This window comes from Nerophis ophidion, linkage group LG04 (genome assembly GCF_033978795.1).
Source record: "Nerophis ophidion isolate RoL-2023_Sa linkage group LG04, RoL_Noph_v1.0, whole genome shotgun sequence".
NCBI classification, from domain to species: Eukaryota; Metazoa; Chordata; class Actinopteri; order Syngnathiformes; family Syngnathidae; genus Nerophis; species Nerophis ophidion.
Genome location: NC_084614.1, coordinates 68748620 through 68774889, shown reverse-complemented (window position 1 = coordinate 68774889; position 26270 = coordinate 68748620). Strand labels below are relative to the sequence as shown.

Sequence of the window (26270 nt, the reverse complement as noted above, 5' to 3'; positions counted from 1 at the left end):
CAGCAAGTGTCACCGATTGAACCCAAGAGAGAGTACCTGATTGTACTTCTCCAAAACTGGACAGGGATGGATTTATCTTTGTTTGCCTTTTCCCCCAGCACTGTGCTTTGGGAGAAATAGGTGGGTTAGAACTCTTGTCATCTCAAAATAAGGTGGTTTATTTTTTGCTAAAAGAAAGAAAATAAAGGCTGGTGGCTGAGAGGCAATCAAGTCCTTTTGGGTTGAAAGTTTCGATAAGAGCGGCTTACTCCCTGCAATTATAATCAAGCACAGTTTTGAAGAAAAGAAACGGATGGGCTTTGTGAGAACATTTCTCTAAGAACGGACAAAAGACTGTGTTCATTGGCAATTTGATTCGGACGTCTTGGACGATTAACTCCAGCCTTTTCAAATGTCCAGAAAACGGAAATGTCTAGAGATGATTGAAATTTCACAGCAAATTGGTAATCATTTGTCACGTCGTCCGTCAGCTTTTCACTTTCAGGAGAAGTGGTGGTCTTTTATAGGTCAATTTGGAATACTAAGTACTTCACTCAAATGGCAGAAAAACTATCCGGTCCAGGATGACATCCAATGTTTGTTCGTGCTTTGACGGTTTAAAAAAATAAATTTAAACGACTATGTAAATATTTCTGGAACAAACCCCTTTACTTAAATCGGGGTCGGCAACCCACGGCTCAAGAGCCTTTTCAAAAATGTATGAAAATGGAAAAAGATGAGGAAAAAAAAAAGTTTTAGTTTCAATATGATGCCTCACAATACGAAGGTCCTGAGTAGTCTGGGGTTCAATCCCATGCTCGGGATCTTTCTGTGTGGAGTTTGCATGTCCTCCCCGGGAATGCGTGGGTTCCCTGCGGGTACTCCGGCTTCCTCCCACTTCCAAAGACATGCACCTGGGGATAGGTTGATTGGCAACACTAAAATTGGCCCTAGTGTGTGAATGTGAGTGTGAATGTCTATCTGTGTTGACCCTGCGATGAGGTGGCGGCTTGTCCAGGGTGTACCCAGCCCGATTGTAGCTGAGATAGGCACCAGCACCCCCCGCGACCTCAAAGGGAATAAACGGTGGGAAATGGATGGATGGATGGATGATGTCAAACATGACAGAAACCTTCCTAATTGTTAGAAATAACAATACAGTAATTAAGTAAACATGCTTCACTGGTGAGAGTATTTGGCGACCAACTATTTCTGGTGGTCTTTGAACTACTGTAGTTTGTTTACATGTAAAACTTTCTCCGACGCTGCCACAGAAAGACCTGTTTTATGCCACTCCTTTGTCTCATTTTGTCCACCAAAGGTTTTATGCTGTGCGTGAATGCACAAAGGTGAGCTTTGTTGATGTTATTGACTTGTTGGGAGTGCTAATCAGGCATATTTAGTCAGTGCATGACTGCAAGCTAATCGATGCTATCATGCTATTTAGGCTAGCTGTATGTACAAATTGCTTCATTATTCCTTGTTTGTAGGTATATTCAAGCTCTTTTAATTTGGATTAATTATGTCCTCCGTTTATCTAATTTATATTTGCATGTCTTTTGACACATTGTCTGTATGTAATATTGGCTGCATTTCTGTGTAAATGCAAACACTCTGCACCTTATTGCTCGTTTATTCTGCACTACAATGAGCGACACAATTTTTTTCTTATCTGTACTGGAAAGTTCAAATGTGAATGACAATAAAAGGAAGTCTGAGTCTAAGTGTGCCGTTATAGACTGCAGCAAACGATAAACAGCTTGCAAAGATTGTAATAAATCCATTAGAAGAAGACAGCCTGTCGTTTCCTTTAACTTGAACCCACACATCTACACCTTTGGCCATTCTAAGCCAGTCATTTCCAGGAGTTATCACACCCTCTGGTTTACCAATGTTGTAGAAATGTGTAGAATAAATATTACATTTCAACATTTCTGTCAACGAAGAATTGCGATAGCCTGCGACACATAGTCCTTTTGATAGTAGGCTAATATAGCTAACATAGTCACTTACGTCGTGTGCTGCCTTTATTATAACACTTATATAAGGCTTTTAATTGTTTTGCGCCTTCAGATAGATTTATTTTTTGTATTTTTGGTCCAATATGGCTCTTTCAACATTTTAGGTTGCTGACTAGAGATGCGCAGATAGGCAATTATACCAACCGCAACCGCATCACTAAAGTAGTCATCCACCCGCACCAATATTTTGTCAGAACCGCAACCACCCGCCACCCGCCCGTTGTTATATATCTGTAGTCGGCGACCTTTACCACATACTGGGTGATACAGAGTACACTAATGGTTGTGATATAATCAATTTTAACACTCTTACTAATACGCGCCACACTGTGAAGCCACACCAAACAAGAATGACAAACACATTTCGGGAGAACATACTCACAGTAACACAACATAAACGCAACACAACAAATACCCAGAATCCTTTGCATCCATGATTATTCCTGAATATACTTTACACCCCCGCGCCCCCAACCCCGCCCATTTTACCGACGCAATTTGCTGCTAGCAGGGTGTATAATATAGTCAGGAAATCATTGGATTCAAAGGATTCTGGGTATTTGTTGTGTTGCGTTTATGTTGTGTTACTGTGAGGATGTTCTCCCGAAATGTGTTTGTCATTCTTGTTAGGTGTTGCTTCACAGCGTGGCGCATATTAGTAAGAGTGTTAAAATTGTTTATATCACAACCATTAGTGTACTCTTTATCACCCAGTATGCCTCGCAGTCGTGTGCGTGTGTCAGTGGAAGCCACACACAACATAATGCTGGACTTGCAAGTAAATTGTACATAAGTTGTAGAAGGCGTCAAAAGCAAAGGCTTCATAGCACGCCCTAATACTTATTAACTGGGTGACTGCCGACAGACTTTCTTGAGAATGTTTACGTCACCTAATGCCTTCTTCGCTTTGTGACACGGTTCCAAAATGGCTCTTTGAACGGTAAAGGTTACCGATTTCTAAACCACGTATATCATATATTTCCAAATGGTTCAACCGCCACCCGCCCGAATCTATTTAAAATAAAATTTTTCGTCATGTCACCCGCCCGACCCGCGGTTTATCCGCGGACTCTGCGGATGAGACCGCAAACCGCGCATTTCTATTGTTGACCCCTGACTTAACTGTAGGATTCATTAATTAATTCATTTTACCGTTCATACAAGAGTACAAATAAATAAACTCCAGTACCAATAAAAAAGGCAAAAACCGTAACAATGAAGGACCGGCAAAGTTGCAATGTGCCGCTGATGCTTCGCCAATTTTTATTTGTAAGTTTTTAGAAAAAAACTAGACCTAAAATTGTCAACATTTTATGACAGCACAAAAAAGTAGTAATTATTACAAGAAAAATGGTAACATTTTATGAAAAAAAGTGATTGTGCCACATACACAACGAGATTAAAAGTGTATAAGTGCAGTGCAGTAAAAACATACATTCAACAATACATTTAAAACATCGCTAAAATACAGACATAAAAATAGCTAAAAAAAATAATTTTAAACAGGCTAAAAATTCCAATGCAGTCATCCATTTTCTGAAAAAAAAAAAAAAAAAAAAAAAGGTGTATTATGACAAGAAAAACTAAGTATTTGATGACAAAGCCAACCACTAAATGGAGGGCCGAAATAATTGGTGAACACACGATTGATTCCTCCCGGGCCAGACGGCCAGTTAAATCTGCTGCTAGATTCATCACGGCTTGCGGCAGATTACAAATGATCAATTACTCATTTAAAATGATGGATGGACGACTTCTATCTTTCCTGGCTGTTTCTCCATCAGCGGGTGCATCCATCAGCCCGCTACTTTTCTCCTGACAGCCTTAAAGCGTAATCTCTCTCGCCGTGATCAAAACTTTCGCCAAGCGTAACTTTTCTCCCCCCCACCACCGTAAATGACCAGTCAGGCGCCGGTAAATCACTCGAGCCGCGGCCATAACCAGCGACGCTTTCTTTATAAGGACCTCCGAACCTGTCTGGGCTGATGCCTTTATGGGCGCTTTACCTCTTTTATTACGGCCGACTTTGACATCAACAGCAGCTTCCGCGGAGACAAAACTGACAAAGAAGGTCAAGGACCAAGGCCGAGTTAATTGCTAGGAACAGAGAGGCATGGCAGCAATGCTTAAATATGTAGAGAATGTCGGAATTTGACCTTAAAATAACAGCGTCAAATAAATGGAGAACTATTTTAAGTTGTGTTAGCATTAGCACCAGGTTATGTTTTTTGCAATACTTTGACACATGCCATTATTTTCTACTACCAGCTACTCAGTGGCCTAGTGGTTAGAGCAGGGGTCACCAACCTTTTTGAAACCAAGAGCTACTTCTTGGGTGCTGATTAATGCAAAGGGCTACCATTTTGATACGCACTTAAATAAATTGCTGGAAATAGCCAATTTGCTCAATTTACCTTTAATAAATGAATCTATATATATAAAAAATGGGTATTTCTGTCTGTCATTCCGTCGTACATTTTTTTTTCCTCTTACAGAAGGTTTTTTGTACAGAATAAATTATAAAAAAAACACTTAATTGTGAACGGTTTAAAAGATGAGAAAACACGAAAAAAATGAAAATGACATTTTGAAACCTAGTTTTACTTCAATTTTGAATCTTTAAAATTCAAAATTCAACCGAAAAAAAGGAGAAAAACTACCTAATTTGAATCTTTTTGAAATAATAAAAAAATAATTTATTGAACATCATTAGTAATTTTTCCTGATTAAGATTAATTTAAAAATGTTGACAACATGTTTTAAATAGGTTAAAATCCAATCTGCACTTTGTTAGAATATATAACAAATTGAACGAAGCTATATTTCTAACAAAGACAAATTATTATTTCTTCTAGATTTTCCAAAACAAAAATTTTAAAATGAATTCAAAAGACTTTGAAATAAGATTTAAATTTGATTCTACAGATTTTCTAGATTTGCCAGAATATTGATTTTGAATTTTAATCATAATAAGTTTGAAGAAAGATTTCACAAATATTCTTCGTTAAAAAAACAGAAGCTAAAATGAAGAATTAAATTAAAATGTATTTATTATTCTTTACAATAAAATGAATAAATTTACTTGAACATTGATTTAAATTCAGGAAAGAAGAGGAAGGAATTTAAAAGGTAAAAAGGTATATGTGTTTAAAAATCCTAAAATCATTTTTAAGGTTGTATTTTTTCTCTAAAATTGTCTTTCTGAAAGTTATAAAAAGCAAAGTAAAAAAAATAAATGAATTTATTTAAACAAGTGAAGACCAAGTCTTTAAAATATTTTCTTGGATTTTCAAATTCTATTTGAGTTTTGTCTCTCTTAGAATTAAAAATGTCGAGCAAACCGAGACCAGCTTGCTAGTAAATAAATAAAATTTAAAAAATAGAGGCAGCTCACTGGTAAGTGCTGCTATTTGAGCTATTTTTAGAACAGGCCAGCGGGCGACTCATCCGGTCCTTACGGGCGACCTGGTGCCCGCGGGCACCGCGTTGCTGACCCCTGGGTTAGAGTGTCCGCCCTGAGTGTCCGCCCAGATATCGGTAGGTCGTGAGTTCAAACCGAGTCATACCAAAGACTATAAAAATCGGACCCATTACCTCCCTGCTTGGCACTCAGCATCAAGGGTTGGAATTGGGGGTTAAATCACCATCAATGATTCCCGGGCGCGGTACCGTTGCTGCCCACTGCTGCCCACTGCTCCCCTCACTTCCCACGGGGTGATCAAGGGGATGGGTCGAATCCAGAGGACAAATTTCACCACACTTAGTGTGTGTGTGACAATCATTGGTACTTTAACTTTAACTTTTCAATGCCACGTATTACCGCAGGAAATACATCGCAGTATTAAAAGAAAAAAATGGTTTTATATTTAAAATGATTGAGATAGGCTCCAGCGACCCTAAAATGGACAAACGGATGGATGGATGGATTATAAAAGGCAGAATTTTACCATAAAACTACAATACGAGCATTTTACTTATTATTTTTTGGGAAAAAAAGGTAAAACTATATAAAAAAAAGTAGTCCTAATACAAAAGTTCTAATAATACAATAATGAAATCTTAGTTGGACAATGTAACTCGACAGGAAACAAGTTGTATTATTAGAAATAAGGTGCCAATAGAAAAATAATGATGTGTTAAGTTAACAAAAAATATAAATGTTTTAAATAAAAGTAAACATTTGTAATTTGTGCGAATAAAGTTGTGATTTTTCCGAATAAAAATATTGGGTGATTTAAAATAGTTGTACTAGTACATGAAAAAAGTTCTAAATTTGACGAGAATGTGGCTTGGCATTGTCTTCCTGAAATAAGCAGGGGCGTCCATGAAAAATCATTGTTTGGATGGCAACAAAACCTGTATGAACCTTTCAGCGCTAAAGGTGCCTTCACAGATGTGTACATTACCCATGTCCCGGGCACTAATACACCCCCATACCATCACAGATGCTGGTTTTTCAACTTTGCGTCTATAACAGTCTGTATGGTGTCACGACACGACGTCCACAGTTTCTAAAAACGATTTAAAATGTGTACTCGTCAGACCATAGAACACTTTTCCACTTTGCATCAGTCCGTTTTGGATCAGTTTTGGCTCTGTAGCGTTTCTGGGTGTTGTTGATGAATGGCGTTTGCTTTGCAAAGCAGAGTTTTAACTTGCACTTACAGATGTAGCGACAAACTGTAGTTACTGACAGTGATTTTCTGAAATCATTGTATTCTGTTTTTATTTACGATTTACACAACGTGCCAACTTCACTGGTTTTGGGTTTTGTAATATAACTTAGGGTATATTATAATAAAATACTGTGGTACAAATATATTCAAAAGGGTACTCTACTGCCTTTGAAAAATACAGGTACTTTTTTTGATGGCGTGCCGTGGTGACATTACACACGCACGGAGCACTTACTAGCGGAAACAGTGTGGAGTGTTTAAAGTATCATAGATTTTCTGTCAAAATAAAGCCAAGAATGAATTTTTTTGTGGTGCCCTTTATTTGGAAAAGTATAAAAATACGCTTTTAAGCACATTTTGGTCCTGGAAAAATAATGGTAACATGACAACATTAATTTAACGTTTAAAAAAGGTTGCAATATGAGAAATACCATATTTTACGGACGACAAAACCCACCTGTATATAAGTCACACCCACAAAATTTTAGCGGTGAATTCCCCCCGCCCCCCAGCCGAAATATTAGCCGCACTGTTTTATAAACCACTAGGTTTAAAGTGTAGGAAAAAAGTAACATCTTATAGTACCGAATGTCTTAAAATATCAAGAATGTGGACATCTTATTACGATGATAAAAAATCGTAGTATGACAAAGTTGCATTTTAAGTGAAAAAGAAATTGCACATAGTAGATGGTAGTCACACATAAGAAATACGTGTCAACTGCAGTATGACGCCATTAAACAACACCAAAACTTTAAATGACCCATTGAAAATAAAGAACATTACGCAACATGACAGTTCAGACTTCTAATTTTTGTGTGTCGCTGGTATCTTCGGTTTATTTCTCGGATTCCGAGATTTTGCGCTAATTCCACTAACTTCTAATGGGAATAAATGTTGAGAAAATGGCACAAAAAAACAAAGAAAAAGCAAAGCACATCCGAAATGTTTTAATACTAGCTAAACTGAGATTTGAAAAACCAATAAAAACACGCCCGAAATGTTGTCTTCGTTACCTTTAACACGGTGGAACCCAACTCCAGGCCCACCAAGATCGTCCTGTCCACCAGCTCCGCTATCCGGGGGTCGGCCACCTTCAGCGAGTCCTGGACCAGGTCCGTGACGTCCACCTGCCAGTCGGGTCCCAGCATGGTGATGACTTGGTCCGTGCCCTCGGTGGACGTGGTGTGGAATTGCGTCAGAACTTTGACCAGGGCCCGCTGGTACTGCAGGGTGCATCCTCGGCTCACCCGGCGCTCGTCGTCATCCTCGTCCGCGTCGCTGTCTCTGGTGCTCCTTGAGAGAGAGAGAGAGAAAGGAGCATAAACAATGACTGGTGCTTAAAGGTCCATTTTTTATATTCCACAAGGATGTGAGAAGTATATATTCTACACCCACTGTGGAGGTTGTGTGTTCATTTCTTTGTTTCTATACAACTTTTTGTTTCTCCAAACCTTTTCATTTTGCTTTAAAGGGGAACATTATCACCAGACATATGTAAGCGTCAATATATACCTTGATGTTGCAGAAAAAAGACCATGTGTTTTTTTAACCGATTTCCGAACTCTAAAAGGGTGAATTTGGCGATTTAAACGCCTTTCAATTGATAGCCTGTCGAGCGATGACCTTTCACCCGTGACGTCACAAGATGAAACAATCCGCCATTCCAAGTCAAATCAGCTCTGTTATTTTCCGTTTTTTCGACTGTGTTCCCGTACCTTGAAGACATCATGCCTCGTCGGTGTGTTGTCGGAGGGTGTAACAACACGAACAGAGACGGATTCAAGTTGCACCAGTGGCCAAAAGATGCGAAAGTCCCTTGTTTGTTCTGCACACTGTACTGACTACAGTTATGCTACGACAGAGATGGCAAGAATGTGTGGATATCCTGCGACACTCAAAGCAGATGCATTTCCAACGATAAAGTAAAATAAATCACAAAGGTGAGTTTTGTTGATGTTATTGACTTATGTGCTAATCAGACACATTTGGTCACGGCATGACTGCAAGTTAATCGATGCTAACATGCTATTTAGGCTAGCTCTATGTACATATTGCATCATTATGCAACATTTGTAGCTATATTTGCATCCAGCCTTTCCCTCCACCCACATTTAATGCCAAACAAACACATACCAATCGTTGGTTAGAGGGCAATCGCCGAATTCGTCCGCGCTTCCTCCCGTGCCGCTGTCTGTCGTGATATGGCTCAATAGCTTCAGTTTCTTCTTCAATTTCGTTTGCGCTATCTTCCTCCACGCTCCAACCATCCGTTTCAATACATGCGTAATCTGTTGAATCGCTTGCGCCGCTGAAATCCGAGTCTGAATCTGAGCTAGTATGCTATACCTTTCTGTGCTATCCACCATGTTGGTTTCTGGTGGCTTCACGCTGTGACATCACAGGACAATAGACGGGTGGATATACCGTGAAAATCAGGCACTTTGAAGCCGTTTTTCAGGATATTGCGTGATGGGTAAAACTTTGAAAAAAACTTCAAAAAATAAAATTAGCCACTGGGAACTGATTTTTATTGGGTTTTAACCCTTCTTAAATTGTGATAATGTTCCCCTTAACATTAATACATCCTCCTTAAAAGACGCATGCTCTGAAGTGGACATTTTATGGGGGTCTATTTCTTATGTCAAAGGGACGAATCTCGGGAAAAGAAAATATCCATCCATCCATCCATCCATCCATCCATCCATCCATCCATTTTCTACCACTTGTCCCGTTCGGGGCCGCAGGAACCCATTTCAGCTACAATCGGGCGGAAGGCAGGGTACACCCTGAATAAGTCGCCACCTCATCACAGGGCCAACACAGATAGACGTACAACATTCACACTCACATTCACACACTAGGGCCAATTTAATGTTGCCAATCAACCTATACCCAGGTGCATGTCTTTGGAGGTGGGATGAAAAACACAAAATCCCACTGCAGAAGACATTGTTCCCCGGGATATACAGTATACTGTCTGCAAATTATATTCTGTATACTTAAAGGCCTACTGAAATGAGATTTTCTTATTTAAACGGGGATAGCAGGTCCATTCTATGTGTCATACTTGATCATTTCGCGATATTGCCATATTTTTGCTGAAATTATTTAGTAGAGAACATCGACGATAAAGTTCGCAACTTTTGGTCGTTAATAAAAAAGCCTTGCCTTTACCGGAAGTCGCAGACGATGTGCGCGTGACGTCACTGGTTGTAGGGCTCCTCACATTCTCACATTGTTTACAATGTGAGCCACCAGCAGTATAAGCAATTCGGACCGAGAAAGAGACAATTTCCCCATTAATTTGAGCGAGGATGAAAGATTCCTGGATGAGGATATGGATAGTGAAGGACTAGAATAAAAAAAAAAACTTAAAAAAAAGTTAAAAAAAACAACAAAAAACAAAACCAACAGGAGAGGGCGTGTGAGAGCAATTCAGATGTTTCTAGACACATTCAGTAGGATAATTCTGGAAAATCCATTATCTGCTATTGTGTTCCTAGCGCTTTAGTGAGATTAAATAGTACCTGAAGTCGGAGGGGTGTGGCCATGGGTGTCTTGACGCCAGAGTCTCTGAGGGAAGTCACGCAGCTGCATGGACGGCGCAAGCTCCACTGATCTCCGGTAAGAGGCGACTTTATACCACAATTTTCTCACCGAAAACTGCCGGTAGACATGTAGTCGGGATCCATGTTCGCTTGACCGCTCTGATCCATAGTAAAGCTTCACCTCCGGGAATTTTAAACAAGGAAACACCGGCTGTGTTTGTGTGGCTAAAGGCTAAAGCTTCCCACCTCCATCTTTCTGCTTTGACTTCTCCATTATTAATTGAACAAATTGCAAAAGATACAGCAACACAGATGTCCAGAATACTGTGTAATTATGCGATTAAAGCAGACTACTTATAGCTTGGATCGGGCTAGAACAACAACCCGAGACGTCAAACGCCCGCGTCATCATACACGTCATCATACCGCGACGTTTTCAACAGGACACTTTGCGGGACATTTTTAATTCCAATTTAGTAAACTAAAAAGGCCGTATTGGCATGTGTTGCAATGTTAATATTTCATCATTGATATATAAACTATCAGACTGCGTGGTCGGTAGTAGTTGGTTTCAGTAGGCCTTTAACAAAATGTCTAACCTGTGGCCCGCCAACATCTTGAATTTGGCCAGCCAAACATCATGAATACGAGTAACTCAGGTTAATGACCTTTAAATATAATCTGAAAGGGTTTATGTGCAGCAATTACTTACATGACCCAATGCAAACAACCTTTCCAAGTCATGGTGCAAAAAACAAAACAAAACAAAAAAAAAACATTCTGAATGGAAACCCCTTCCTTGTGGTCTACAAAACATGTAATGGTGGTTATTTGGTCCAAATGTTGCATAGATTATGCTTTACAGATCATCTTCACGCCGCTTTTTGACAGTCGCTTCAGGATGCGCCGTTCTGTGGCCAGTCTTATTTACGTGGCTCACCTTTGACAGCGTCTTTTCTCTGTCATCTTTGTTGTAGCGGTGTGGCGTGCAAGGAGGGGAGTGGAAGAAGTGTCAAAAAATGGAGCTAACTGTTTTAAAGACATTCAGACTTTACTTAAATCAATAATGGAGCAGAATCTCCTCAGCCGTGGCTCACTAGTGCAATAACAAAAACGTCTGACCAGAACTCTGTAATAACTAAAGTTCCTTGGGTGAATAATGTATACTCACTATACCAGTATGTTTTAATGCTTTCATGGCAAGTTTACTGACAGATATAAGTAAGAACTCTACGCTACTTTATATTAGAAATGGCAACAGCGGAGAATGAATGTCCCATAACAAGAAGATAGAGAAAAAGAAGAAGCTTATCGACTACGTGTCGGCATGGACTACCAAGGCAGACGTGCACAAATTTTCAGGAGTTATGCAGATCCCAAATACCGATCAGCAGGTACAAGAAGGTAAGAAAAGTTGCTTTTGCATAACATTACGGAACAAAATGCCAGATAGTGTGTCTTACCTTACACACACACACACCATAATAATACTCGTATGTTGAAGCACAGTACAATCCATCAAACGGTGCGGGGCTTCATAGCTTACCAAAGTCGTAAAAAAACATTTTGATAGATTTTTGTGTGCCGTGTGCAATCTTCTATATTTTTAATGGAACATTTAAAATGTTAGTGTTGTTTAATAGAGTCATATTGCAGTCTAGACACATCTCTTATGTGTGACTGCCATTTACTGGTCACACTTATCATTTCACCACGTACCAAATAAAATAGTTTCGAGGTCGGTAAGCACAACCAAAATGATTCCGTACATTAGGCGCATCGGGTTTTAAGACGCACTGTCGAGTTTTGAGAAAATGAAAGGATTTTAGGTGCGCCTTATAGTCTGAAAAATACGGTACATATAAGAACATCATGCAAAAAAGTGCACTTTATTTGTTTTTAATAATTGTAGTGGCGTTCTGTACAAAAAGTGCACTTTAATTTTGTGATTTTTTGTTATGTCATCTGAGTGACATCATGCACAAAAGTGCACTAATAGCTTGTTTTAAAATGTCTCCGACAATCTTGCACTTTCTGTTTTGAAATGACATGAATGTTTGTGCCACTGCTTAATAACTGTTTAATAAATACAGTATTGCTGAATTGACTTAGTTGGGATTTACCTCTGCATGAAAGTTTAACATGAGCATATATTAATGCAGTATTAACAATACTGTTTTAATGTAGACACATATAATATATATGTGTGTGTATGTGTGTATATGTATATTTATAATAATGGTGTGATTATATGCATCAAGTGTTCATTCAAGGCTATGGGAAATTATCGTGATATATATATCGTGTATCGTGGCCAAAAATATCGAGATATTAATAAAAGGCCATATCCCCCAGCCCTAGGCAGAAGTATCCCACACTTCTCTTTTCTCAAGTAAATCTGTGCAGCAGATATGATCATCAATAATATGATTTGCCCCCCCCAAAAAAAAATAAAAAAAAAAAATTGATGGGCTTGCCACTCATAGGAAGAGACATAGAAGTCGGGTGTAAAGTCAGCTGGGCAGTAGCCGAAGACGAGGCCCTTGGCGGTCTGTTCCTCAGCTACAGAAACTAGCTCTTAGGACTTTGCTTAGGCACCAAACAGTACAGAATATTCTTTTTGTATTCACCAGAGTGAATACAACTTACTTGAGGTGTTTCCCTTGTTCTACTGGGGGACTTCAACGCTTACATTGGTAAGGACACTAAAACCTGGGGAGGCGTGACCGGGAGAAAAGGCCGCCGGGATCTAAACCCGAGTGGTGTTTGGTTATTAAGACATCTGTGTTGGTCACAGATTGTTAATTGGTTACAATAAAAGGCAATACGATAGAAAACAATAAAACATATAGCACAAACTACTATGACAAAAGTAATGTTATGGTCAAAATCTGAAATTGGGGGTGTTTTGTTGCTTTTATTGGATGCTATCAGATTGGTCCAAAGTTTGTTTACCTTGTTAAAACCGGGAAACATGTTCTGTATTTGAACGCATATACATACATACATACATACATACAAACATACACACATATATATATATGTATATATATATTTATATATATACATATATACATACATATATACATAGTTAAATGTTATGTTGAAGAGGTTCATTTATATTGAAGAGGTTCATTTAGCCTACTGACGTGTATTTATAAATGGTTGATTTATATAGGTTAGTAAGGTAAAGTGTTGTTCCTGACAGTACTTGATGGTACAGTCTAGTGGTTAGGATTCAATGCGCTCACCCCCGCGGCCCGGAATCGATTCCCGTTCAGGGAAATAACTTTTTTTTACCATGAATTGATTAACGTGGACCCAGACTTAAACAAGTTGAAAAACTAATTCTGGTGTTACCCTTTAGTGGTCAATTGTACGGAATATGTACTGTACTGTGCAATCTACTAATAAAAGTATCAATCACAACAATCCATATAACACGTCACAGACGACGTCACGCTAACATCACGGGACACCTCTGATGAAGGCTGCAGAAGCAAGGTAGCCCAAACTTGTCAGGTAATACACTTTACCTTACTAGCCTATAGAAATCAACCATTTATAAATAGTTAAATGCTGTTGCCCACATACGAAAAACGAGCAGCACTCTTTGAAACAGTATGTGGGCATACTTTTATTTTGAAGTGTCTCGTTTGGTCTGTCGACGGATGTAAGGAAGCTACATCCGGGTATGAGTACACATTTCTTTGATGCATGAGAAGAGAGAAAGAGAGCAACTGATTGTAACAAAGACCAAAAAGTCTCACGAGGACTTTAACCGTTTGGGCTATAAGAGCCAGAAGATCACAATTTCCTCCTAAAAGAAGCATGTAGGCCAACAAGGTATTTGTTTGTCATTTGTTGGTATTTTACTTGGTAAAATGTTTGATCCACATGCTGTGCATGTTATTTTTTTTACGTTTGTAACGTACTTTATTTATTACAGTTTTCACAGTGAATTTGAAGGGAAAGGAAGCCTTCAAATAAATCAGTTCAAGAAAGCCATTGTGTCTGTGCTATTTGGAGGGAGTTACACTTTCTAACCTCACTAATGCCTTGCATCGTCTATATTAGATATATAACAACGGGCGGGTGGCGGGTGGTTGTGGCTTTGATAAAATGTTGGTTCGGGTGGATGACCACTTTTGTAATGCGGTTGCGGATGATATAATTGCCTACCCGCGCATCTCTAATACATATATATATATATACACATACATACATACATACATACATACATATATACATATACATACATACATATACTGTACATACATACATATATATATATACATATACATATACATACATACATGTATACATATGTATATACACACACACATATATATACATATATACACATACATATATACACACACTAATATATATGTATATACACATATACATACACACATATATACAATACATACGGTATATATACACACATATACAATACATATACAGAGGTGGGTAGCAACGCGCTACACTTACTCCGTTACATTTACTTGAGTAACTTTCGGGATAAATTGTACTTTTACGAGTAGTTTTTATGCAACATCCATCCATCCATCCATCCATCATCTTCCGCTTATCCGAGGTCGGGTCGCGGGGGCAACAGCCTAAGCAGGGAAACCCAGACTTCCCTCTCCCCAGCCACTTTGTCTAGCTCTTCCCGGGGGATCCCGAGGCGTTCCCAGGCCAGCCGGGAGACATAGTCTTCCCAACGTGTCCTGGGTCTTCCCCGTGGCCTCCTACCGGTTGGACGTGCCCTAAACACCTCCCTAGGGAGGCGTTCGGGTGGCATCCTGACCAGATGCCCGAACCACCTCATCTGGCTCCTCTCGATGTGAAGGAGCAGCGGCTTTACTTTGAGTCCCTCCCGGATGGCAGAGCTTCTCACCCTATCTCTAAGGGAGAGCCCCGCCACACGGCGGAGGAAACTCATTTCGGCCGCTTGTACTCGTGATCTTATCCTTTCGGTCATGACCCAAAGCTCATGACCATAGGTGAGGATGGGAACGTAGATCGACCGGTAAATTGAGAGCTTTGCCTTCCGGCTCAGCTCCTTCTTCACCGCAACGGATCGGTACAACGTCCGCATTACTGAAGACGCCGCACCGATCCGCCTGTCGATCTCACGATCCACTCTTCCCTCACTTTTATGCAACATACTTTTACTTTTACTTGAGTATATTTATAGAGAAGAAACGCTACTTTTACTCCATTCCATTTATCTACATTCAGCTCGCTACTCGCTACTTTTTTTTATCGATCTATTAATGTTTGTTTTGGTTAATGACAGCTTCAAAGTAGAATCTACGCATGCCTGCGTTTCACCAATCACATGCAGTCACTGGTGACGTTGGACCAATCAAACAGAGCCAGGTGGTCACATGACCCGATTTATACAAGTTGAAAAACGTATTGGGGTGTTACCATTTAGTGGTCAATTGTACGGAATATGTACTGTACTGTGCAATCTACTAATAAAAGTTTCAATCAATCAATCAAAAGTCACTTTTTATTTCAACCGTACTTCCCGTCAAAAGCCTAAAGACTGATCGCACAGTTCCTGTCTTCACAATAAAAGTGCCGCTCTATCGCGCCTGCGCTAACAAAATAAGAGTCTCCGAAAGCCAGCGCAAACAAGCTAGCAAACTACGGAGTTTGCCGCCAATGTATTTCTTGTAAAGTGTATAAAAACGAATATGGAAGCTGGACAAATAAGATGCCAAAAACCAACGACTTTCATGTGGTATTAGACAGAAAAGAGGAACTTTTTTCTCCTCCATTTGAAAACGTGAACGTCTGATTCCAATCATTGCAAGTCATCAGAATCAGGTAATACACCAATTTATATTCTTGTCTTCATGAAAGATAGGAATCTATATGTTAAACATGCATGTATATTCATTAAAACACCTTCAACAGGTGAACAAAAACGGCAAAATAAATAAATATAAATTATATACTATATATATAAATGTATGTATGTATATATATATACATATATATATATAATTTGTGTGTGTATAAATTATGTGTGTGTATGTATGATATGTGTGTGTATAAATGATTTGTGTGTGTATGTATTATATGTGTGTGTATAAATAATTTGTGTGTGTATGTATGATATGTGTGTGTATGTATATATGAGGTAGATCACCTCGACTTGGTCATTTACTAAGTAATTGATAAACGTTGAAAAACTTATTGGGGTGTTACCATTTAGTGGTCAATTGTAAGGAATATGTACTGTACTGTGCAATCTACTAATAAAAGTTTCAATCAATCAATCAAATCAATGAATGCCTACTGAGGCTATGGTGCTGTTAAGTTATTGTGGCTCAATGTGCCATTTTTTAAATTTTATTTTAATGTACTATTATTTAATATATATTGTTTTAGTTGCTTAAGAGATATTCCTGGCTCTGAATTTGCTCATTGCTATTTTTATGTTTTTGTGCATTATTTGTTGCCGTAATCATTAAACAAACAGGTTACTCATCAGTTACTCGGTACTTGAGTAGTTTTTTCACAACATACTTTTTACTTTTACTCAAGTAAATATTTGGGTGACTACTCCTTACTTTTACTTGAGTAATAAATCTTGAAAGTAACAGTACTCTTACTTGAGTACAATTTCTGGCTACTCTACCCACCTCTGTACATATACACACACACACACACACACACATTTATATACACACACATATTGTATATACAGTATATATATATATGTATATACATATATACATATGTATATATACACACACATATATATATATATATACATATATATATATACATACATACATACACACACACTAATATATATGTATATACACATATACATACACACATTTATACCATACATACGGTATATATACACACATATACAATACATATACACACACATATACATACACACACACATTTATATACACACACATATATTGTATATACAGTATATATATATATGTATATATATATACATATGTATATATATACACACACACACACATATATATATACATACATATATACACACACACTAATATATATGTATATAAACATATACATACACACATATATACCATACATACGGTATATATACACACATATACAATACATATACACACACATATACATTCACACACACACACACATTTATATACACACACATATACTGTATGTATATATATATATATATATATATATATATATATATATATATATATATATATATATATATATATATATATATACATATATAAATATACACACACATGTATATACACACATATATATTCAGGCATATATAAATATACATATACACACATATATATATATATATATATATATATATATATATATATATATATATATATATATACAAACACATGCATATACACGCAACAGCGCACACGCACACACACACATGCACACACACACACAAAGTTATCCAAGAGGAGACTGAGGGCAACAATAGACTGGGTAAAGTGGAGACTGGTGTACAGCAACAGATAAGGTTAGAAAAAGTACCTCATAGTACCGCCTTCTGGCAGTGGAAAAGCGTCAATAACAAGTAGAGATGTGGCAAACTCAGCCAGTACAATTTGGAGTGTGATTAGAAAAGTAGGTAGATGAGGCACTTGGGTAGCTTAGTCTCGATAAGATGGCGAGTGCCTGATTAACTGTTAGACTGTTGAAAGCATCGCTGACTTGACACATCTTTAAAGCGGGCAGCTGTTGCTAAAATTCTGCCGCACGACGCCACGTCTCAGCGTGCGCCATCTGCTCCGTAAGGGTCTCGGCTCGCTTTGTAATTTGACATCAAATCAACGCTGATGAGACACTCGGCACCCTTCCACGAATCAATCGCTCGCATTATCCCTTCTGATGTCGAGGGGGGAGCCAGCAGGGAAGAAACGATAAGCGGACCAGAAAGCAGATTTTTGGAAGGGCGCCCCTTCTAATTTCAAAGGGGGGAGTCGGGGAGAAGTTGCCCGGGCAGAGAGGTTAAACATGCCAGGTGCATCCCTGGCTGAGAGCAATCTGCTCCACAACAAGACGTACGGCCCAACTTCACTCTGCAGGTTTGACAGGCTGCCAGTTCCTGCTTAAAAGCACTCGTCTGCTTGAAATTCAGTAGGCGTAGCAGAGCCGTCAGCCGGCGACAAAGCCATTGATTCACCGAACAGCTACAATTAGACGCACTTCTGTTCTATAGTGCTACTTTCAAACGATAAAAAGGATGCTGTAGGAAAGGCAGAAAACACACAACGCTCTATTAATCAGATCATTAACAAAACATGTGTGTCTAACATACAATGAACAAAGGACATGGCTCGCCTCTTGATGTTCCCATACAGCATTTTTTCTTTTGTGGAAAAAAGTCAAAAAATTATGCGCAAACATTTTTTCTAGAAATATATGTTAAGTTAAAAAAATAAAGTAACACTTGTTTTGTTTAAAAAAATCAATATCAAAATGTTCAACAATACATGTTATCCCTCAGCCCAGGGGTCGGCAGCCCAAAATGTTGCCAGAGCCATTTTGGACCAAAAATAATGAAACAAATCCGTCTGGAGCCGCAAAAAAATTAAAAGTCATATTACGTACAGATAGTTTGTCATGAGATATAAATTTAACTATGAGGACCTAAAGGAAATTAAATTAGCTCAAATATAGCTACAAATTAGGCATAATGATGCAATATGTACATGCAGTTAGCCTAAATAGCATGTTAGCATCGATTAGCTTGCAGTCATGCCGTGACCAAATATGTCTGATTAGCACTCCACGTAAGTCAATAACATCAGTAAGTCGGACACTTTTCCAGCGAGGGTTGGACTCCGCCAAGGCTGTCATTTGTCACCGATTCTGTTCATAACTTTTATCGACAGAATTTCTAGGCGCAGTCAAAGCATCGAGGGGTTCCGGTTTGGTGGCCGCGGGATTAGGTCTCTGCTTTTTGCAGATGATGTGGTCCTGATGGCTTCATCTGGCCGGGATCTTCAGCTCTCACTGGATCGGTTCGCAGCCGAGTGTGAAGCGACCGGAGTGAGAATCAGCACCTCCAAGTCCGAGTCCATAGTTCTCGCCTGGAAAAGGCTGGAATGCAATCTCCGGGTTGGGGAGGAGACCCTGCCCCAAGTGGAGGAGTTCAAGTACCTAGGAGTCTTGTTCACGAGTGAGGGAAGTGTGGATTGTGAGATCGACAGGCGGATTGGTGCGGCATCTTCAGTAATGCGGACATTGTATCGATCCGTTGTGGTGAAGAAGGAGCTGAGCCGGAAGGCAAAGCTCTCAATTTACCGGTCGATCTACGTTCCCATCCTCACCTATGGTCATGAGCTTTGGGTCATGACCGAAAGGAAAAGATCACGGGTACAAGCGGCCGAAATGAGTTTCCTCCGCCGGGTGGCGGGGCTCTCCCTTAGAGATAGGGTGAGAAGCTCTGCCATCCGGGAGGAGCTTAGAGTAAAGCTGCTGCGCCTCCACATCGAGAGGAGCCAGATGAGGTGGTTCGGGCATCTGGTCAGGATGCCACCCGAACGCCTCCCTACGTAGGTGTTTCGGGCACAGCCAACCGGGAGGAGGCCATGGGGAAGACCCAGGACAGGTTGAGAAGACTATGTCTCCTGGCTGGCCTGGGAACGCCTCGGGATCCCCCGGGAAGAGCTAGACGAAGTGGCTGGGGAGAGGGAAGTTTGGGCTTCCCTGCTTAGGCTGCTGCCCCCGCGACCCGACCTCGGATAAGCGGAAGAAGATGGATGGATGGATGGAAAGTCGTAGAAAGTTATACATGTAAACCAGTGGTTCTTAACCTGGGTTCGATCGAACCCTAGAGGTTCGGTGAGTTGGGCTCAGGGGTTCGGCGGAGGTCAAGACACACCCGACTCATCGAGAAAATAAAAACCTCTCCCTATCGGTGTACTGCGGATACGGCAACAGCAGAAGTCAGACTGATTTACAGGTGTGCAATTTGTTGTGAGTTTATGCACTGTGTTGGTTTTGTTCTTTGAACAAGGTGATGTTCATGCACGGTTCATTTTGTGCACCAGTGAAAAAACATCCTAACACTTTAGTATGGGGAACATATTCACCATTATTAGTTGCTTATTAACATGCAAATTAGTAACATATTGGCTCTTAACTAGTCATTATTAAGTACTTATTAATGCCTTATTCGGCATGGCCTTGTTATAACCCTAACCCTCTAACCCTGGCCTAAACACTCTAACCCTAACTTTAACCAAATAACTCTAAATTAAGTCTTTGTTACTTAGAATATGTTCCCCTAGCGTCCAAACAACTCCAAATTAAGTCTTTGTTACTTAGAATATGTTCCCCATACTAAAATGTACCAAAAACATATAACTAGGTCTTGAATTTGAAAAAAACAACATAATTTTACTTTTCACTAAAGAAGGGTTCGGTGAATGCGCATATGAAACTGGTTTGGTTCGGTACCTCCAACATGGTTGAGAACCCCTGATGTAAACAAACTACGGTGAGTTCAAGGACCGACAAAATTAGTAGGACAAAACGGCGCTCGCCAAATACTTCAATCAGTGAAGCATGTTTAATATAAACAGTGTGCTTTATAACAATTAGGGAGGTTTGTGTCATGTTTGCCCTTCTACAGAAACCATATTAAAACAAAAAATATGTTTTTTTCCCCTCATCTATTTCCAATTTTCATATATTTTTGAAAAAGCTCCAGCGAGCCACGAGGGCAGCGCTAAAGAGACGCATGAGGCTGAAGAGCCGCGGGTTGCCGACTCCCGCCCCAGCCAAATTACATATCCAAACGATATAGTTGTATTTTTGTGAAAAAAAAGTCAGCATATTACAAGAAAAAATAAGGGGTGTGGGGGGAATTACGTTAATATTAAAATGATTCATCTGTATAAACTTTTTTTTTTTTTTTAAACAAAAGACACAATAAGCATACATTAAATTTTTTTCACCCCCCAAATTAAAATAATAAAATAACTTTTTTTAGGGAAAACATTTTAATAATGAAATGAGCAAAAGTAAATATTTTTCCAAGGCAAAAAATAATATCTAAACCAGGGGTGTCAAACTAATTTCAGCTCTGGGGCCGCATTGAGGAAAACCTTTTCGCAAGTGGGCCGGACTGGCAAAAAAGCAAAATTTTTTGTTGTTGTTTTACTTTGGCCAAAAATCGAACAAGCACATTCTTAAACGTGTACACATTACAAATAATCGCCTAGGCAAAACACTTCAAGTTAGGAAAACATTTGTGCAGTTTCAAAAACACAATGAACTTAGACTGCGTCTCAGTGTTTTTACAAAGCCATTAAGACTTTAAGCACCTCCTGTTCAGCATTCTCATGTTGGCAGTTCACTATTAAAGACCTGTTTGGAAAAGCACTCAAGTGTTTCCTCAAACCGCCACATCGGTGAAATCTCCAACTGCCAGAACACATTAAAATATTACAATGATTAATTGTCATCGTAAAATGACACCATGACAGCTGAATTAAAGCCATGTTCACACTTAACCAATGTGAACATGGTAGATTGAAGCATAAAATAAAATAGAACAAAGACAACACATGTAGAAAAACATTATTTTTACAATGCAGTTCAGGGTGCACATCGTGCATTCAACCGAATGCAAGCGCTGCACGAAACTAACTACAAAGATCAAGTTGACTTAAGTCTTTGCATCTTACCGTTTCGCTATTCCATCCGTGAAGTGGCTAATTTAAGAGTAAAAAAAGTATTTTGTGTTGCTACAGCATTAGTCTGCTGCCTGCCACACCAAGACCAGCTGATTGCTTGACTGGAGTAGCGCAACCAATACAGAGGGCGCTAAAAGTCAGCTGACACATCATCTTAAACAGTGTGATGTGTGACGTGAGTTACAGTTTGTTATGTCAGACATCCAGTGGACACATTTAGAACAGCAGTTTCTTTTGAACATGTTCACAGTTTCACATTCTAACATGTCCAAAAAAAAAGAGTATGAAGAAGTGGAGTTATTTAATCCTACCCATTTTCAGACATACTTTATTAAAAAGTAATTAATTCTCGTAAAATTAAGTAAGGTAACACAACTATAAACTTAACCAATGTAAACATGGTGGATTGAACCATACAAATGAATAGAACAAAGACAACACATGTAGAAACACACATTTTTACAATGGAGTTCAGGGTACACATCATGGATTAAAACAATTGCAAGTGCTGCACGAAACTAACTGCAAAGATCAAGTTGACTTAAGTCTTTGCAGCTTACCATTTCGGTATTCTGTCCGTGAAGTGGGTAATTTACAATTATGTTTCGAATTACAGTGATGTTTTTAACTCGTTTACAGTTACGTTTACAGTTTCACATTCTAACATGTCCGAAAAAGAGTATGAAGAAGTAGAGTTATTTAATCCTACCGTAGAGTAATTTAATCCTACCCCTTTTCAGACATACTTTATTAAAAAATAATTTATTCTTGTAATATTAAGTAAGGTAACATAAAAACTTAACCAATGTGAACATGGTGGTATGAAGCATACAATAAAATAGAACAAAGACAATACATGTAGAAACACACATTTTTACAGTGGAGTTCAGGGTGCACATCGTGGATCAAACAGATTGCAAGCGCTGCACGGAACTCTAACTACAAAGATCGAGTTGACTTAAGTCTTTGCATCTTACCGTTTTGTTATTCTATCCGTGAAGTGGGTAATTTACAATTATGTTTACAATTACAGCGATGTTTCAAACATGTTTACAGTTTCACATTCAAACATGTCCGAAAACGAGTATGAAGAAGTGGAGTTATTTAATCCTAACCCTTTGCAGACATATTTTATTAAAAAGTAATTTATTCTCGTAAAATTAAGGAACATATATACAAAAAACACAAGTTTTTTGTATGCATAGTAGTTTTGTTATTCTCCTAAAACTGAGTTTACCTTCGTTATGTAACCACTTGAATTTTAAGAAACCGTATCTCAGCGCTAAAAGTGCCAAACTTGTTCTTGTAATATTCTCAAATAATTCATCGTTTATAATCGAAAAATTACAACTTTTTTCGACTAAATTTTTCTCTCTTGCACTCACCGAGGGTGGACCTTTCCTCTCCCTTATCTCTCCTGCTTGCTTCTTTGTTTTGTCTTGTCTTAACTTTCTTGTTGCCTCTTTTTGCACTGCTCTCCAAATGACGAAGCGGTTGTTGCTGGACACACGACGGACTCTTGAGAGAAGAAGGAGCGCCGCGTGCCTGGCGACCCTTTTCTGTCGACGACGTGAAGATATCCACCTATTCGGAATGATGACAACAGGACATCTGCTGATTGGAGTAAGTGTTGCTCTGGTTTGTCAACAAATTGGAAGTTGCTGGCAGTCTTCAAAGTACCCCAAAGCTGCCACAAATGATTGGAGGATGCGGGAAGAACTGTGGATTACATCGGACTGTCTACCCCGCAGTTTTTGAGGACCAGTCATAGACAATTTAGAGTGAAAAGCTAATTTTATTTTCACTCGCATATAAATCATTTTAACTTTGATTGTTTCCCTGGCTTCAAGACTCTCCAGAAGATTACTGCAGCGAAGACACAACAAACTCCCTTTTTTGTCTCTCATGGACACACACCTGTTGTTGTGAACTTTGGACTAGCGACGGCAAATACATCGAGGCCGCAGGAACAGAGACACACTATGGGCTTATATACACACACACACATCCACAAAAAATATATGCCACACATACACCCCCCTGACCCCTAATCCAACGCCCTCGACGCAAATCCCATAGGGGTGATGAATGGATGGTCAGCGCCTGAGAGCTGCGACTTACCACCATGACCTTGAACTACCTTCCCTCTGTTGCTAGATATCTCGAGATGTATGTTGTAATTTGTATATGTGCTTTGCTATGGAGGTTTTTTTCTTACTCCGAACTGGGACCCCTTAGGAGCCCAGTCTGGATTGTATTTTTTTACTCATCCTTCCCCAGCGTTTACCTTTTTCCCATCTTTTACGGGGCGCCTTATGGCGACCCATGAGCGTTCTTGGTTCTGTAACCCTGTACACCAGGGGTGTCAAACTCAAATACAGAGTGGGCCAAAATTTTAAACGGAACAAAGGTTGAACAAATTAACCTTTTAATAGGGACCCAAACAAGTTTTGCATTAAATATTGAACAAGCAAGGCTTATATAACTTTAGTGACATGCAAAATCCAGTTTCAAATAATAATAATAATAATTAAAAAAAATATCAATGGCATATCAAATAAAATTTGAATAAAAATGTAATGCCTTTTTTTCTATTTGCAATCTTCTGAGGTAAATATCAAATTTTTTCCACAGGCTCATGATACATTTGAAAATAAAATAACAATAATGAATGAACCAAACATTCAAGCCTTGAAGTAGCAAGAGAAAATGCAAGAATAAAATGTTAATTATTGGTCAGTTTGCTGGAAGTTTCCCGGAAGAGTTAATGCTGCAAGGGGTTCTGGGTGTTTGTTCTGTTGTGTTACGGTGCGGATGTTCACCTGAAATGTGTTTGTCATTGTTGTTTGGTGTGGGTTCACAGTGTGGTGCATATTTGTAACAGTGCTAAAGTTGTTTACACGGCCACCCTCAGTGTGACCTGTATGGCTGTTGACCAAGTATGAATTGCATTCACTTGTGTGTGTAAAAGCCACAAATATTATGTGACACGCCGTTAGTATGGAGGAAAAGCGGACGTGACGACAGGTTGTAGGGAACGCTAAAGGCACTGCCTTAAATGCACGCCCCCAATATAGTTGTCCAGGTGGGAATCGGTAGAAATTCTGGAGAATGGTTGCCCCGGGAGATTTTCGGGAGAGTCTACCGGGAAAATTAGGAGGGTTGGCAAGTATGAGTATTAGCGGTGAATGCGGTGTTACAGCGGCACCGACGCTGTATAACACCGGCGGGCCAGCTCTACTGCTAAATTGATATTGCCTCAAGGGCCAAATTAAATTACACGGCGGGCCGGATTTGGCCCGCGGGCCAGAGTTTGACACCCATGCTGTACACTGTTTGTTTGTCTAATCTTGAACAGGTTTGTGCTGAAAACAAAGTTTCGTTGTACTTGTTGCAATGACAATAAAGATCTACCTACAGTAGGACCACCTATTAACATTTTCATGTAATCACACACAATGAGTGGCGGAAACCCCACAAAGGGCCTCTTGAGGCGTATTGTTGGTTAATTTACGAAAACCTGACATCGCTAATGGCGTAAGCAGCTTCCATTCATCTCGCTTGCACTATTTTTCACTTATTTTTTTAGAGCATTATTAAAGGCTAATGAATGAGCTGATGTTTACAATAACAAGGCTCGTTATTCATCTCCCTGCGCTGATACGAATGGAAGTGATTATCTTTTTCAGTGTGCAGCACGGCCAGGTTCTGCACTGTAATCGTAAAAATAAAATAAAATAAATAAATCAAGCATTCTTATGTTCAAGGAACATTGGGTTCCACGCTGACTCTTTGCTGATTTTCTTCATGCATGCAAGAAAACAACATGGTCTCCTGGCCTGCACTGGCTCTTTGTTAGCCTTCCTGCAGAATTGCTCGCTCGCTGCGTTTTCCTGGAACCGGAGCTTTGGACCCTAATGAGAAGAGACATTTTTCTTCTGGCGCGAGGAAGAAAAAAACAGAAATATCCAGCCTGTTTTCAGGAAGGAACGGGCGAAGGTAAACTTCCCCTGACCTGAGCTAAATAGTGTGTTTGACAGAGACAGAGAGCCCCCATGTCTCATTGCTTTTACCTCTACGGCTTTAAATGAATGACTAGCAGTCTGCTGTGGACCAAACTCACTTACCTTCTAAGTAGCGCAATAAGTAACTGTCCTGGAGGTAACCTCAACGTAGATCTTGATTTATAGATACAATATCATACATACGCATGATGTATTATATTGTTTTATTTGCATCACTCAAAGCTAAACCGAAGACAGACTGCATTTTTTCCCCCCAAGGCTTTTTTTATGCTGACTCATTCAAGCCCAAAAAAAC

At 39.2% G+C, this 26270-nt stretch overlaps 1 protein-coding gene across 2 annotated transcripts in view; it reads right to left on the bottom strand.

The window, feature by feature from the left end:
* tmem132e (transmembrane protein 132E) overlaps positions 1-26270 on the bottom strand; it is a 975100-nt gene that overhangs the window by 38364 nt on the left and 910466 nt on the right. For both annotated transcript variants that reach the window (XM_061898877.1, XM_061898876.1), the window contains exon 7: positions 7693-7972. In XM_061898877.1, coding sequence (XP_061754861.1) covers positions 7693-7972 — 280 coding nt within the window. The remainder of the gene's footprint in view (positions 1-7692; positions 7973-26270) is intronic.